Below are 17,123 nucleotides of genomic sequence, written 5' to 3'. Positions count from 1 at the left end.
AAACGACGTCGTTTTAATATTTTGGTGAACGAAAAATGCTTGAGGGACTATTATGAGTCTCGGAGTACAAATTTGGGGACGATTATGAGTCTCAGAGTATAAGTTCGAGAACGAATTCGAGTAATTATTAATTTCAGGGATTACTTTGAGATTCGAGTGCAAGTTTAAGGATTATTTTAAAACTTAACTCTATCCTAATCTTATCTCCGAAGAGATAAAATAACTACTTATCGATTTTAATTTTAAATTCAAAACAATAACTCAAATTAAATTCTAACAACCAAATTTCTTATGTTTTTAGAAATCTCTTATGTTTCTAGAAAGAATAAATTTTTTAGAATTTTCAATGTTTTAGATGTAGTTAAAACTTTTAATAATATAAATAATTAAGTTTAGGCCTTAATTATTACTTTCTGAGAATTGTAATTAGCTTTTGTATTAGAGAAAATTAGACAAAAAAAAAACCCAAAAATTCTCCTTTCAGAAATACATATACGCCTGGCATAGGTGCTGATCCACCGGGCGTGCGGGAGGCTAGGAGGGGGCCGCCGGACGTGGAGGATGATGATCCGTCGGGGTACATATATGAATTAATAAATTTTTGTATATTAATTTAAATTGATAAATAATTTTTTCTATGTAAATAAAAAGAAGTCAGGTTTATATAGTCTCATTTGGCATACATCATCTCTGCCTGTATCATCCACATTCATGCGGCTCAATTTTTTGGAAATGGGGGGCATGTGTGTGCTTTGCTCCGATATGGTTTAGGGGTGAAACAGACATATTTGTGGGACAGATTTTTTGTCAGTGTAGGCAGAAGGAAATCAGACCCTGCGTTTTCTTTGAATTTAAATTTTTAGTAACAAATCGAAGGATCTGATTTGTTTGGGTGAGAGATAAAAATTCGTATGCATGAAGTCGGACCCAACGATATCACAAGGAAGAATTTTGCATGCATATCGCAGGGTCCGAGTTCGCTGACGAGGCTATGAGTTTGGGAATAATGAACTCGGGCCCTCCGTTTTTGTGAGAGCTTGAGGGAACTCAGATGGTCCGAGTTCGTGGACCAAGTTTTTATTTTATTTTATTGTTTAACCTAGTCGAAGGGTCCGATTTCAGTATAGATGATGATATAAAAGCGTGAGGTGAACTGGTGGGAGCCTTGTGCCATCTTCCTCCTTCGAGCAGCTTCTTCTTTCTTCTTTCTGGTTCAGTTTTAACTCTGGAAGTCTGGTAGTTAGAATTAATGTTGTCTTTTTTGTGGTGAGTGAGGAAAAATGAGTGATAGAGTATTACTTAAAATATACTATTTTGGTCAGATTTTGTTACAAACGACTGAAGGAGTTAAATTTATTTGTGAAAATCCGCTAGATATTGTCATTCCTTTTATTATCTCATTTGAAGAGCTGAAAGGTGTAATATGTGAAAAGATTGATTCTGAGAGGGCAAGAAAGATATCGTGTATACTATACAGATATCCCATTCCGGTGCTTGGCGGATTCGTCCAGTATCAAACCAAATATGTGACGGATGAAGCGAGCATGCAGGGGATGTTTTCAATGTATATTGAAAATCGGTCTTAGATCTCGTTCATTGAGTTGTATGTTGAGTTTGAACAATCTGAGGCTGACCGCAATATTCTACGGGAAGATTATAATAGTGATAGTGAAGAAGAGTTCGAAAGCAACTATGAATTTGTTGCTCCAAATGGAGATGAAGATCAAGGTGACGGAACCATGGCCCCAGATGTGACAGAAGTGGCAAATGCACTCGCGAACAAAGTTCCGTTTGAGGAGCCATCCTTCATGCGAGTTTTAGACCTGGAAGCCATGCATGTTCCAAAATTTCCAGAATATATGACTGCAGGTACGTAAACGTGGTGTTAGTCCTATTTTAGTTAGACACTGATTGAGTTATGAGAAAGCAAGGTTAGCTCTATTTGATATTTTTTTTTTACTTTTATATGCTAGAGGTATTAATTGAAAAATAATAATTAAATTGTCCATAGTATGATTATTACCGATTGCATGACTTTGTAATAATATTTTGCACTGGTTCTATCCTTGTTACGGTTCAAACAAACCGGTCCGGTTTATTGGTTTGCCGGTCAAACCAGGTTGACCGGTTCGGTTCGTTTTTGTATGCCGGTCGAACCGGCAAATTCGGTATGGTTTTTAAATATGCTGCTGCTGTTATTTAATTGTCTGGAGTGACATCATAACATGTTGTTAGGTTTGGAGTTATAGTGTACTGGATTCAGTCAAATTTGATTAACCTTTACAATCATTTTTTAAATATGTACGTGTTAATGAAATTTTTGTTGTGCTTGTTGTTCCAGCAGAAATTCCTATTGTAGAAGACGGTGAATTTTGCGTAGGTATGGAGTTCAGTTCAAGAGAAGCTGTTATTAAGGCGGTAAAGGACTATAGCATACGACGAAGCGTATACTACAGGTTGTTTGAGTCTGAGTCGTTGACATTTTATGCCAAGTGTACACAGTATGGGTCAGGATGTGATTGGCTTATTAGGGTAAGCTTGATCAGCAGGAAGTACTGTTAGGTTATAAGGAGGTATAATGGTAGTCACACATGTACAAGAGCTACCATTTCACAGGATCATTCGAAGCTGGATTCTATCACAATTGCAGAAGCAATAAAGCCACTGGTTGAGGCTGACCCATCCTTAAAGGTAAAATCGGTTATAGCAGAAGTCCAATCGAAATTCAATTACACCGTCAGTTACCGGAAAGCATGGTTGGCTAAGCAAAAGGCAGTTGAAAAAATATTTGGTGGTTGGAAGGCATCTTATGAAGCGTTGCCAATATGGTTTGAGGCCATGTGTCACAAGGAGCCATCAGCTATTGTCTAGTTTGAGGCCATGTGTCACAAGGAGCCATCGACATTCTTGATTTCTACAAAAAAACATAACTTACCAGTCAGATAATTAACAATTACTAACTTACCATCATCAATCAATTTATTGAATCCTTATACAACTAATTCTTCTAACTTCTAAAATTATTTAATTAATCCTAAAAATTATTCATAACTGCAAATGAAACTCATTACAAACACATATATTCCTAATCAATATTCTCAACAATATTACAACATCTACAATAAAATCTAATGTTAATTATTCTTTTGTTAAACATTTTTTTCCACTGTGTAAAAAAATATTAACAATGAGTATATGCCATCATTCATACTCTAATAACGGTAATAATTAGCTTCCTAATAATAATTACTACAATTAAAAATATTTCAATTTTCTCAATCAAATAATTATAACATGGATTAATTAAAATAACGCTACTAATCATTCAGCATTACAACTTTATTGTACTATCAATAAAATTAACATTTAACCAAAATCAATAACAGTTATATTAACTATTTAAAAACGCATTTAAATAAGATTGACTTACATATAATATACTAAAAATAAAATTAAAAAAAATTACATAATCTACTACATATTAGAGTCGAAAAAACAAAACATAACAACAACATAATCATAAAAGATTTTCTTATCATGATATTTTTAACTAATATTCTATTCAGTAAAAAAATTTTAAAAAAATATAACTAATATTAAAAAATTCGTCATAATCATTCTATTTTTTTTGTTCAACTCCACCGCTAACAACAACATAATATTAAAAAATTTTCTAATCATAATTTATATATTTAATAATCTGTAATATTAATTTAAACAAACCCAACAAAAATTCATAAAATAATCATAATCTTTCTATTTATGTTCTTCAACTCCATGGCTAACAACAATATAATCATAAAAAATTCTCTAATCATCATAAATATTTTTAATAATCTGTTAAAAATTTTTAAATTAATCTAACCAAAAAAATTTATAAATTAGTCTTAATCATTCTATTTCTATTCTTCAGCAGTATCTCTAATAAGAATCATAATAATAAAATTTAAAATATTAATAAATATAAATATAATGAAAATTATAAAATTTAAAAAAATAAAAAAATACTTACATAATCAGGATCACTGAGATAATGAATAATATGAAACTCAGATCGATCAATATCTTTGATTTTGTATTTTTTTGGCATTGTTGATGCTCCTCCTCCACTATGCAAAACCCAGAGAAAGGAAGAAGAAGGAGACTGTGAGAGTGAAAGGTGAGTGAGTGTCTTCGGATGGTGAGAGAGTGGCTTCTTTGTGTGTTTTCTAGGAGCACCGTTTGTGGATCAGCGGGGATACGACGCGTGTTCCTCCTTTCACGCAATTCGGACCGTGCGATTGGGTAATACGAAAATCGAACGGTGCGTTATCCTTGCCAACTCGGAGGGTCCGAGTTCCACTCCAAACAGCTACAACGCAAAGAAATCGGACCGTGGGTTTTGCTTGCTGAACTCGGAGGGTCCGAGTTCCTACTCCCCTGAACCCACATTTTTGTTAGACACCTCCCACCCCCATATCATTCTCATACACTAGCATGAGTCCAATATCAATATTAAAAAGCGCATTCATGCAGTACTACAACAATATTTCTCCCATTTAAAAATTAAATTGTGTATATAACACATCATATATATGAAAAATATTATATACAACACTTTTACATATATCTCTTTTAACGTTAAAAATAATTGATAAAAAATAAAAATTATATTATACTATAAAAAAATTTAATTATTCTATTAGTCTTTATAATTTTATTAAATTTATAATTAAGTTTTTTATATTTTTTAATTAAATTTTTATATTATTTTTAATTTTATAATTAGGTATTTTTGTATAAAAAATATTAAATTTATTCTTCTAAAAAATATATATGATAAAAGATCTAATTACATTTTTAATTATAAATATTTTTAATTTTTAAAAAAATATTCTATTAATTCTAATATTTTTTATATTGATAAATAATTATAAAATTGAAAATAATATAAAGACTGAATTAAAAAATATAAAAATTTAATTATAAATATGGTAAAATTATATGGATTAATAAAAGAATTAAACTTAAAAGAAACTACATAAAAATAAGTATAATCATAATTTTTTTAATTGATATAACACAACTCGCTTAACAATTGAAATTGATATAACATAATTTTTCAAACTTGGGAGGGTCAATCAGAGAATCCGCCGGTTTGCTTTATCCGTGTTGACCACCTAAGGTTTTGTGAACCAAAAATTACTTAGGCTTGACCCCTTGAGAGGATCCACTCCGGGAACGGATCCTCTCCCGTGGAGAAAAAAATTGACACTGTCCAGTGGAAGATCCCAACCTTTAATAAAATCAACGGTCCTAATTATAACTATAATTATGACTATTACTTTCCCAAATTTTGCAAACCCTTCTTCTCTTCAATTTCACTTTTCACGAGTCTATTCTTTTCTCGCAGTAATAGCACCAAGAAAAAACTCTCTCTTCTCAAATTTTATAAACTCTTCTTCTTATCTTCACTTTCACAGTCCACTCGTTCTATTCTCTTCCCCAGCAGTAACACAACAAGAAGAAGAACCTTCATTCGTCATCTTTTTTTCCTGCTTCAACAATTTTGCGAGTACAATTTAAGATTTGAATACCTTTTCACGTTCTTCTTTTTCTCTGTCAATCACTAAATTCCTAAATTAATAATTTTTATTGATAATAATTAGTTTGAATTTGTGTGGTTGGTCATTTGAGATATAAATGGTCTTATTACCGATGTGGGTGACAAAATAAAAAAATTAGTTTTATTTTTCTTTAAATTGCAATAGTTTGTGTTTGCTATTCTACACAATTTTACTCAATTCGTTTGATTTTTTTTCTTATTTGTGTTTGCTTCTAAAAATGTTGTCTTTTTTTTCCAAACAAAATTATTTTTAATATTCTGTTTTTTGAATTAGGCATTTGGTGTCACTTTAAAATAAATAAAGGAGAGCAGTGAAGTTCTAAATGATATGTTTTGTAAGTTAGTAAAAAAGAGCAATGAAGTTCTGAATGATATGTGTTGTAAGTTTTGCAGAAGATAAACAATTTTATTATTCTTACAATCATCTTATGATTTAAGAATTTAATTTATAAAAAATTTGAGGATTTACTTATCTGTAATGTTGGCCATTCAAGTAGTACCCTGTTTTCATTATTTAGACCTTAATCATTTTGATTATATTATTTTGTTATGCAAAATATCCACTGCTTTTAATTAGTATGACAGGATCTGAGTTCTGTAATTTTCAAATTCTGCATATAATTGTCAATTTTGTAGATTATTGCCAGAACAAATGAGTTAGCGAAAATCCAATCAGGCAAATCAATCAAAATAGTAAAATTACAATATGAAATGTTAAGAAATATATCCCAAAAAACAAATTATAAATGATAGGTTCTTCTTCTCTTTTACACTATTCTGTTTTTGTGAGATCTATTACAACTCTATTTCAATAATTCAGTCAAATATCTTCCAAAATCAATAGTAATCCAAGCATATTTGGCATATTTGGCATTAAAAAGCTCTGTTAGTATGCATCCAAGATTCTACAAAAAAAAAAATATAAAATCGTTATTAAGTGAAATAAGTAAATAAAGTATTACTATGCTAATTTGTTTACAATAATCTAAGTAATTATTTATTGAGATATTTTATAACTAAAAATTACCTTAAATTTTATAAACTTTCTTGATGGTTCACAAATGTATTTGGTTGAAGAAATACATCCAACGGTTCCTATTAGTTATAGATAATCATAGTAATGTTAAACACCAATAAAAAAAATTCATCATGTTAAACAATATATAAATATCATTTTACAAATAATTAAGAAAACTTACCATTAATAGCCTATTAAAACCATGCTCATCTAATTGAGATATTGAACCATTAAGCTTAATGACCTGTATAACATGATAAAGAAAACAATTTATAAAAAAACATAGAAATTTAAAGTACTCAACATTGTACTCATATCACCTACTCTATTTTACTACGTAATTTATAATTCTACCTTGTCTTGTTTTTGTTGTTGTGAAGTGTTGCTAAATTGATTCTTCTTATTTTTGGGTTGTTTTTCAACCCAACTTTTTGGACGCCTTCTAAAATTTCTCACGCCATTTCTTCTTTTCAAACCTCTGACTTCCAAGAGTTGAAGGTTTGTACATTGAATTGGGAGGGAAGAATCAGTATCGTTGATTTCTAATCCCAAATTTAGTTTGCAGATATCATCAACCTTTTTACTTAACTCCTCCACAGCTTTTTCCACAAAGACACGTGCTTCTTTACAATCAGAGGCTTGTGTGACTGTTCTTACTAACTTAGGACAGGTTTGCTTAAACCATTGTGTGCTAGTAAGACAAGTATCTTCTTCAACTATTCTTCCATGCATATCTTTTACTAATCTCCTCATTGCTCCTCTTGTCCACCTCTTCAAAATATACTGTTCAGGCAGTAATTTAATATCTTTAACATCTAAAACTTTGATTGCATGACAACACAAAATGCCAAAAGTCTCAAACTTTCTACAATTACATGAAATTGAGCTCAAAGAAGGATCAAATGTTACTTTAAACTCTTTATTCTCATTGCACAATGCAACCACATATTCATAAACAAAGCCTCTATCATTTACTTCTCTTATGCAAGCTGCAGAATATTTGTCATACTCCTCTTGAAAAAGATTAAACAATGGCAAGGTATATACTTCAGAAACTTGTTGCAATAGTGGTGAACTTACCATCTTCAACCTGGGTAACTTCTGTCTGGATTGAAATTCTCCTTGTAGCTCATTGTATCTCTTATCATTGACAACTCTTTCAAAGTGATTGAAAAATTGAATGATGTTTAGGTTTGGTTTCATACAATTTTTGAGATCTGCATTCAAACTTTCACTAAGCTGTGTACTCCGCATGCCAATAGTAAATGCATTGTTCATATAGCATCTTGCCCACTTCTCCTTTAATTTATACAAGTTCATCAACCACTTATTTTCCTTAAGATCATAGTCATCTAATAATTTATCCCATGCTTCTTTGAAATTAGTTTCATCTACATATTCATACATACATGCTTTAAAGTCTTGCAGAAAATAAGAACCATTCTTCATCAAATTACCAAGATGTTTTATGCCATTTTGCATCAAATGCCAAGAACATAAAGCATGATATGTTTTAGGCATTACCTTAGCCAAACCATTAGCCATTGCAGCAGCTTGATCTGTGAAAATAGTTCGAGGCTTCTTGTTTTTGTGTGTCTTCAAAAACACTCTAAACAGCCATTCAAATGAATCTGAACTCTCGTCATAAAGAAGTGCAGCTCCAAATATCACTACCCCTCTAAAGTGATTAAATCCTGCAAATACAGCCAAAGGCCTACAAGCATTATTAGTACTATATGTAGTGTCAAGAGTAACCACATCACCAAAATATTCATAATCCATGATCATTTTTGCATCAGCCCAAAAAATATTCGTTATTTGTTCTTCTAAATCTAATTGAATAGCATGACTGAATGATGGATTTTCTAGAGATTCTTGTTGAAAATATGCTAACAAGCTGCCTGCCTCCCCGTATGCCATGCTTTTCATTCTTTTGGTACGAAGATAATTTTTTTGGTCTAAACGTGTATAACCAATATTTTCTCTTCCACCAACTTGTCTGCTCATCAATTCAAATGAAGCCCGTTGTGTGATTCCGGAGTCATCTGCCATTTCAATTTCTTGAGTTTGAACCTGAGATATTTTCCGTTGACATGTTAACATGTGAGTTGTATGTGAAAGATGCAAAGGATGATTATGCTCACTGAAAAAATCATGAATCTCATATTTTTCAATGCCTTTAATATATCTGATTCCTAATTTTACACCACAATTAGTCCTTGTTTCAAGTCTAGGAATGACCGTCAAAGAATCTCTTTTGTCTGATTTACGAACACCTTCTTTGGCACAGACGAATCTAAGACTTAGAATTTTTCCATCTGCATTTTTGTTAGAATATTGCTTGCGGACACCAAATCCCATCCTCCCACCATAATCAATCCAAAATTGCCATGCCTCTTCCACAGTGTTAAAAGTTTTGCCCAATTTAGGTAGCCAATCAAATTCTACATCCATATTTTGGGCATTCAAAAATCGTTGCACATCCTAAAATAAAAACAAGAATGAAAAGAAAAAATATTTAAAAAGTACGTTTTTTTAATTGTTAACAGAAAAACTAATTTAAAGATTCAATTACAAGAACATGAACATTAAAAAACAAAAGTACTCATATAGCACAATTTGTTAATTTTCAATCAGAAAATTTATAGCTTGAAAAAAAATTAATATCAAACTAAACGTATTATCACATAATTGGAAAAGAAGACTTGAGTAAGAGAATTAGATAAAAAAAAATGAGAATAAGAATAAAAGCACAAAACCTCAATGTTAAAAGAGAAGAATTGTTATCTTTAAAATGAGTCTGTAATGGCCTTCTATTAGCATCACAAGATATTATTAAAAATAAACTACTTGAAAAGAAGAATATAATAGAAGTTAAAAAGTTTAATTTTTCAGAGAAGATGGTGAAAAGAAGCGCGGAAAGATAATAAAAATAAAAGAAGCTGGAACGTGAGAGTACTAAAAAAATAAAATAAAATTATAATTATAATTATAATTAGGACCGTTGATTTTATTAAAGGTTGGGATCTTCCACTGGATAGTGTCAATTTTTTCTTCCACCAGAGAGGATCCGTTCCCATCCACTCCCCAACTTGGATGGTCTGTGAAGTGTCTAAACTCTAAAATCAAGATGGTTTTCGTTCGTGAAAACAATGGGCGAGTTACAAATTATTAAAATTAATATTGCCACATGTTAATACTTAATATACCCAACATGAAATATAACATGCCACTGGCGGCTGCCTGCCCACCCCAGCCCCAGCCAACCAATTTTGGCATCACAGGTTTTCAAATTCCATTACGACTTCGTTTTTGCAACGTACTTTATATTTTCTATTTTCTATTTTCTATTTCTATTCTCTCCCTAAAATCGTATATAAATCAAACTTTCTTGAAACCCTTAAATCCATAAAATTGCCTAATCCTTTTTTGTTCGGTTCCCTCTCCTGATTCCTCTTCCTTCTCTAAATCCTTGCTATTTTCCCCAAATTTCTCTCTTTCTTTCTCTCTCTCTCTCTCTCTCTCTCTGAGTCGCTGCAATGGCTGATGCTAAGACCCAATTTGAATCTGTAAGGAAGTGGGTCGTCGAGCACAAGCTCCGTACTGTTGGTCAGTTTATCATCTTTTTAATTTCAGATTAGATTAGATTCTTCTGAAACATCTTTTTTGTTGTTTGCGCGTGATATTTGGATTGTGATTTTGTTGATAAATTTTGATTTGAAGGATACCTAATTTATTTCTGATTTGAATTGTTGCGATTGTTATTGGAATCAGGGTGTTTGTGGCTTAGCGGCATCTCGGGTTCAATTGCGTACAATTGGTCTCGACCTAACATGAAAACCAGTGTTAAGATCATTCACGCCAGGCAAGTTATATAATATCTCATGTTGTGTTTGCGATTTTTTTTTTTTTGAGAAAATTCAAATGAGATAGAGATAAATTATCTTAATTTGTTTGCCCTTTCAAGTAGCTTGCTTTTATTCTTTTGCATTTAATGCAATCCAGTTTCTCATATTTATTCTCCGAGGAGCTGTTTCTTGATTTCATTATGAAAGATGAGTATGTTAGCTACGCGCTGAATATATGAGCTTTATGATTGATCATGTGTTCATATTGGAGCTGCGTTCATGTTTTTTTTTTTTTTTTTTTTTTTGGGCCATGAGTAGCCTTATTATGATAAATGAATCCTGCGTTTGGGTTAATCATTGGTTTCATTGCTCCTTGGTTTGTTTCATTGAGGTTTTCTGCTGAGTGTTCTCACTTTTAACTTGTCCCACTTTGCAACTTGGTCCCTTTTAATCTCTTAAAACTTCTTTAACTAAAAGAAATTGTTTTGTGGACGGAGCAATGAGCTGCAATAATTCTTTAACATATATATGAATGAATGAAAGTAACTAAATTTGGCTTAACAGTTAGATATATGTTAAATTCTTAATGCCCATGTTTCACCAATACACTTGAGCATGCCTATGCTTCTTGAAACTTGTTTTATATTTGCCACTTCCCTTAAGAGTTAGACATATAAACCCTTTTAACATATTTCATGAAGTTAATAATCAAAATAGCTACTAGTGTTAAAAATCCATTCTTGTTTCTATATAATCTCATGTGGCAATGAGTTTTTATTGGTCGATAAAGGGTCTTGATTGTTGGGAATTCTGCTGTATTGTTTGGTTAATTTCTTAATTATATTCTTTGTTGTCTTATTTATTTTTGTTTTACTTAGGCTTCATATATTTACATACTGGTAATTTTAATAGAAGTTGGTTTTATGTGATACCTTTGTGTTATAACTTTTCTCCTGTTATTTCAGCACAATGTGTGCATATTTGAAGGATTATTGTTCTGGTTTTTTTTTTTTTTTTTAATGGAACACCCTGCATAACATTCCAACTAATGTTCTTTTGCTAATTTTCTTTCTCAAACTGTGTTTCAGGTTGCATGCACAGGCTCTTACGCTGGCTGCGTTAGCCGGTGCAGCAGTAGTGGAGTACTATGATCATAAGATGAGCGATAAGGCTGCAGAGCAACGACGATGAATGGACAGCAAGATTTTCCCCTTAATTGTCTCTCTCCCCAGCACATTTTTCTCTGGTCTGTGTGGGGATTATTTTAAACCAGGGAATAAACATATCTTATTATCTTGTGGAATATTCTTTCATAAAATGAAACACACACAACATTGAAATTCTTTGTTGCCTGTGGCAGACAAACACAGAGTGAATGTAAGTTGCCGGAATGATTCAGTTCAGTTGTGTTCTAGATGAACTTGTTTAGCTTTTCCTTTAAGTTGGCAAAGGATTATATAGTTCCTCATCGTTTAGACTACTATTAAATGATTCTACTAATAAAATAATATATTTTAAGTTTTTAAATAATTGTCAAATAGTTATCTTTTAATTTTATTTATTAATTAGCTTTTTATATATTATATAATTTTAAATTTTATTTTTTATTTTATAAATTATTTTACTATTCATTATGTATTTTATCTTTAAAATTCTATTATTAACAATTTGAAATAGAAAAGAAATAGAATGTTTTATGAGTACGAACATGAATCCGATGTAGAAACAACTTTAACTAATTTGATTTTTCAAATTTAACTGTTATTTGTAAATAGAATCAATCTTTGTTATCTTTTTGAATTGAACTGTTACGGGAAGAAATAACGTGAATCATGAATCGGAGAAGCGTGTTTGTTATGAATACATTCGAATTAGGGTGTTGAAAATTAAGCAGATTTAAATTAAATCACTTTTTCAATTCAATTCAAACTAAAATCGCATAAATTTGGATTTGATTAAATTCTTTTTTTTAAGTAAAGAAAGCTCAACACTGTAAAGTAGAGCAAATAAACCAAACAACAAGTACTACATGGACATACATAACATTTTTGTTATTTATGGCATTGTCATCAACAACCAAAAGGATCACTATTGGTCCATTCATTGTAGCTCGGCTCAACACATGCTTCCTTATTACAGCCACCTTTTCTACTCTTTCTTTTGCTTATGCCAACCAGTCCAACTCTCATACAGTTTCCTTATGGTACCAGGAATAACCCAATCTTCACCAAAAGATCGCAACTATCTGCACTACACCTGCCATGATAGATCACAGAGAAAAAATAAATGCTTGACCGATTCTACCTCTTGGTTGCAAAGTACACAGAGATTATCAGTTGGCAGAGTAACGCCTAATCTACTCAACCTCTCCTTAGTATTAATTCTACCAATAAGTACAAACCATCCAAAAAGCTCAATTCTCGGAGGTACCGCTCCTCTCCAGACTGAACTTGTAAAACTGTAGCTCGTTATCTCAGCGGACAGAATCTCCGATTGTAGGACATGCACAACCGATTTGGTAGAAAATGCCCTTTACAATCAAATTTTCACACTATAGTATCCTCTTGGCCATCTGCCAACTTCACCGGCTGTAGCCTTGCATGAAAGGTTGACAAGTTCCGGCTCCCATTGGAACAATTCTCGTGGCCACTGAAAATTTCATATCCACTCAAACCCATCCCAAAATCCACAATCTCCTATCACCTCTCCCATTGGATTTGATTAAATTCTATTTTTTGCAAACCGCTAGATTAGATGGGATTTCGGATCTACTTTTTATAACCGATCAAATCCAATGTAACCCGCATAATATGTTGTAATGTTATTATTATATTTACAATTATACTTATAATATGTTCAATTTGTTATATATTTTTATACTATTCATGTATTATTATTATTTAATAAATATTTTATGTTCAAAATATGATTTATTTATTTATTTTAATTAACTTATAATTTTATTTTTTTGTTATATTATTGCTGGTTTTTAAGATATTGTTGAGATTTATTGTCATTATTGGTTATTTAAAATTTGATGTCGAGACTTGTTATATATATATATATATATATATATATATATATATATATAATTTTTTTAATTTACAAATCACAAATCCAATCCATTCCAAACCGCACCACAAGTAAAATTATTATTCGGATTAGATGAGTTTTTAACTCAAAATCGATCTAAACTGCACCGCGAATACCCCTAATTCAAATGAGTGTTTTTATATATTAAAAAAATAAATTCTAAAGATATCTAATTAATTATTTTCTTTAGCTAATCAATTAGATAATTCAACTAATTAATTGGATTCTTCAATCAATTAAATATATAATAAAATTGATTGACTAAAAAAAAACTAAACTTTTGCTAGTGGATTGTTGTAAAAGGAAAATGATTTTATTCACTAATTAATTGATATTTGAATGGAAAACTAAATTATTTTTCTGCAAGTTATAAAAAAAAAATTTTCTATTCACTAATCAATCGATTATTTGAATAGAAAAATCGATTATTTTTTTACAAATTGTGATTTCTCTTACTACAAAAAACACATAAAACAATTACAATTATATAATTGGATAATTCGAAAAGAGATTGATGATAAGTTATGAAATTATTAATCTTAAGATTGAAAAAGATAAAATTAGGGTTTTAAATTCAAAATAAAATTAGGAGATTAAAGATAGAATATCAAATTGTTAGTGATAGAGTTACAAAAATAAAATAAATGATGACTAATAAAATAATAATTTATAAAATATAAAATAAATTTTAAAATTAAATAATATATGAAAGACTAATTAATAAATAAAAAAAATTATTATTTGACTGTTACTAAAAATTTTTACAAATATATTTCGTTATTAAAATTATTTAATAGTTCAAATTTTATGAGACCATCAAAACCAGAGAAATGTAAGTTGATACTGATCATTGCTGCATTATTAATGCTTTCTAATTTTATAAGTGATACTCTAATAGATTTTGCACCGTTGCACTTTGGCAGACGTTAACACAGGTGTTGTATATTTGGCTTCAGCATTCCTAATCCACAATATTTATATGTTATCAAACCTATGGAATAACACACAGGAAATTCAATCATGAAGATTACTTGTACCTTTGAGGAAGGTGATTTCCTTGTCAACAAGAATCTCATATTCTCTCTCGACCAAATCATATCGATCTATCACTTCTATTAGAATAAACCACAAAAATATCGTCTAATTATCAAATTGTTGATAAAAATATTTTTAAATTTATTATCATAAGAAATATTTTTAAAATATTTTAATACTTTTTTTTAGTTGACTGGGTGCTCTTCCTCTTTCCTTTTTTGGTCAAGGTGGTGGGTTGAATAATTTTATCCTTTTTTAGTTACGGTGGTGGGTTGAATAATTTTAAATTTTAGGCATTACAATATCATAACACTTATTTAAACTATACATTCACACACTTAATATTAATGATTTTCATCCATTATTCTTTATGAGAAAGTCTAGGGGGCCAGCAATTCTATTGAATTTTGGCCAGCATGTAACCAGCAGATAAAGGTGAGCTATTGGATGAAATCTCATACCAATCTCACACCATCAAATCATCATTGATGGTTAGTTGATGGCTAACAATTACAAAAGTTGCTGTCCCCCTAGCATTGCTCATTATTTATTACTCTTAGCCAAGTTTCAAATCCTGAAGCACTTGTTGCAAAGACAAAAATTATTACAAAACTAAGGCCTTGTGTATGGTGCTGTTTTTCTTTGAGATGAAAGAACGACGAGCAAATTCTATGGGCCGAAGAGGAATTAAGTCATATTTTAATTTTTGAAATTGATAAGTTACACTGATTTAGTCATTAATTTTTTTAATTATTACAATTTAGCCTTTAAATTAAAAAAATGCGCCAATATAATCCTTCGTATATTTTTCATCGTCAGAGTTTAACGTAAAAAAAAATACACCAATATGACATTTTCATGCGTTTGGAATAGTAAATTGAATCAGTTAGATTCGATTTACTTGAAAGACACACTCAATCGATGCTTATCAATTCGATTTACTCTTAGATTTTATTTTTTTATATATATTTTTAATATTTTTGAGATTTTATTATTATAAAATTTTTGGTTTTTTTTGTACTCCTTATGTTAGAGATTTTTGGTATTCTTGTACTGTTAGTATTCATATTTTTAATAAAAATATTATGTATACACAAAAAATTAGATACTAAATCAATAATTATACTTTCAATTTAATTTATTTGTTTTGAGTCCTTGTATAAATGACACTAATTTTATTCATTATCATTATTTAATATTATTTTCTTTCATAATTTTGGTGATTAGAGCATAAATCATATGTCCCATTAATTAATTTATAATTTAATTTATGACAATTAATAATAACATATTTATAGATTTTAGATTTATCCAATATTATCATATTTCACTTTTATCCTACTTAACATATGATCTATGCTCTAATCATCAAAATTAGGGTAATTCGCCTTTATAAACCAAACCAATCTCAAAATTATCTGAATCTCCTAAATGCAAAAACATTACGTGGATGTCTTCTTGTATATTTCTATATAAATCGAATTCATTGAATTCAAATTAGGGTTGTAAATAGTAAATCGAATCTATATGATTTGAATTACTTGAAATTGTGATTCAAAAACAAATCGAATTCAAAGAATTCGAATTATGTTATCCTCTATTAAATCAAATCTATAAGTTTCGACTTATATGGACCAGCTAAATCGAATCCATTAAAGTCGATTTACAGTCATTAGTGGCTTATGGTAAATCGAAGCCTCTAAATTCGATTTACTATAAAATATTCTATATGTATAATTCGAAAGGGATTAATTCGATTTAGTAGAGTCCTAACTTATATAAATACGAGTTGAACATGAATTTTTCACCATAGTGGGACTCACAATAGCTAGTGATGAGATTTTTTAGTTCTGGTGCACTATAGAGAGTCCATTAAGAAGAAAATGCGATCGGGAATTAAATTTACTGATAAGGACCCGCTGAGTGTTTTCCTCAAATCTTCGACGAGTTTTACTGAATTTCAGAATACTATTCTCCAGAATTGGGCTGCATGGCGTGAAATGGGTGGAGAAGTTATTCTACAGAATCCCAATTTCTGTGTTGCGCAATGATGTGAAGTACGATTCATTCGTCATAGGTGGTGCACGAAATTGTGATCATCAATGGCGCCACCAACATGGTACGCTCAATTGCAATCTCAACTCTTTATCACAACTTCGCACAACTAACCAGCAAGTGCACTGGGTCGTCCAAGTAATAAACCTTACGCGAGTAAGGGTCGATCCCACGGAGATTGTTGGTATGAAGCAAGCTATGGTCATCTTGTAAATCTCAGTCAGGCAGATTCAAATGGTTATGAATGATTTATGAATAAAGCATAAAATAAAGATAGAGATACTTATGTAATTCATTGGTGAGAATTTCAGATAAGTGTATGGAGATGCTTTGTCCCTTCCGTCATTTCTACTTTCCTACTGTCTTTATCCAATCCTTCTTACTCCTTTCCATGGCAAGCTGTATGTAGGGTTTCACCGTTGTCAATGGCTACCTCCCATCCTCTCAGTGAAAATGTTCAACGCGCTCT

The 17,123-nt window shown here is 30.6% G+C and overlaps 2 protein-coding genes across 3 annotated transcripts; one reads left to right on the top strand and one right to left on the bottom strand.

Annotated features, from left to right (window-relative positions):
* Positions 1 to 6,632: 6,632 nt before the first annotated feature.
* Positions 6,633 to 9,446, bottom strand: LOC112709060 (protein FAR1-RELATED SEQUENCE 5-like). Of its 2 annotated transcripts, XM_072201884.1 has the most exons (4): positions 8,148 to 9,446; positions 6,978 to 7,406; positions 6,805 to 6,867; positions 6,633 to 6,700 (listed from the first exon to the last, which is right to left on the bottom strand). In XM_072201884.1, the coding sequence occupies exons 1-4, from the start codon at positions 9,075 to 9,077 to the stop codon at positions 6,641 to 6,643; spliced, it is 1,482 nt and encodes a 493-aa protein (XP_072057985.1). In that variant the 5' UTR covers positions 9,078 to 9,446; the 3' UTR covers positions 6,633 to 6,640. The 2 variants fall into 2 exon arrangements, with proteins under 2 accessions (XP_072057985.1, XP_072057984.1); XM_072201883.1 differs by having other exon boundaries at positions 6,978 to 9,446.
* A 320-nt stretch (positions 9,447 to 9,766) lies between these two features.
* LOC112710800 (uncharacterized) lies at positions 9,767 to 12,001 on the top strand. The gene is made up of 3 exons (XM_025763207.2): positions 9,767 to 10,232; positions 10,398 to 10,488; positions 11,560 to 12,001. The coding sequence occupies exons 1-3, from the start codon at positions 10,163 to 10,165 to the stop codon at positions 11,660 to 11,662; spliced, it is 264 nt and encodes an 87-aa protein (XP_025618992.1). The 5' UTR covers positions 9,767 to 10,162; the 3' UTR covers positions 11,663 to 12,001.
* Positions 12,002 to 17,123: the final 5,122 nt, after the last annotated feature.

This window comes from Arachis hypogaea, chromosome 9 (assembly GCF_003086295.3).
Source record: "Arachis hypogaea cultivar Tifrunner chromosome 9, arahy.Tifrunner.gnm2.J5K5, whole genome shotgun sequence".
NCBI classification, from domain to species: Eukaryota; Viridiplantae; Streptophyta; class Magnoliopsida; order Fabales; family Fabaceae; genus Arachis; species Arachis hypogaea.
Note: the sequence above shows the minus strand (reverse complement) of the source record. Positions and strands in the feature narration are given on the sequence as shown.

Bases quoted from the DNA above. Each gene is read 5' to 3' on its own strand.
- LOC112710800 (XM_025763207.2), top strand. From the start codon at position 10,163: ATGGCTGATGCTAAGACCCAATTTGAATCTGTAAGGAAGTGGGTCGTC. The intron at 10,233-10,397 runs GTCAGTTTATCA...TATTGGAATCAG, and splicing joins GCACAAGCTCCGTACTGTTG to GGTGTTTGTGGCTTAGCGGC. The intron at 10,489-11,559 runs GCAAGTTATATA...ACTGTGTTTCAG, and splicing joins GTTAAGATCATTCACGCCAG to GTTGCATGCACAGGCTCTTA.
- LOC112709060 (XM_072201883.1), bottom strand. From the start codon at position 9,077: ATGGATGTAGAATTTGATTGGCTACCTAAATTGGGCAAAACTTTTAAC. The intron at 6,868-6,977 runs GTAGAATTATAA...CATGTTATACAG, and splicing joins AACAACAAAAACAAGACAAG to GTCATTAAGCTTAATGGTTC. The intron at 6,701-6,804 runs GTAAGTTTTCTT...TATAACTAATAG, and splicing joins GTTTTAATAGGCTATTAATG to GAACCGTTGGATGTATTTCT.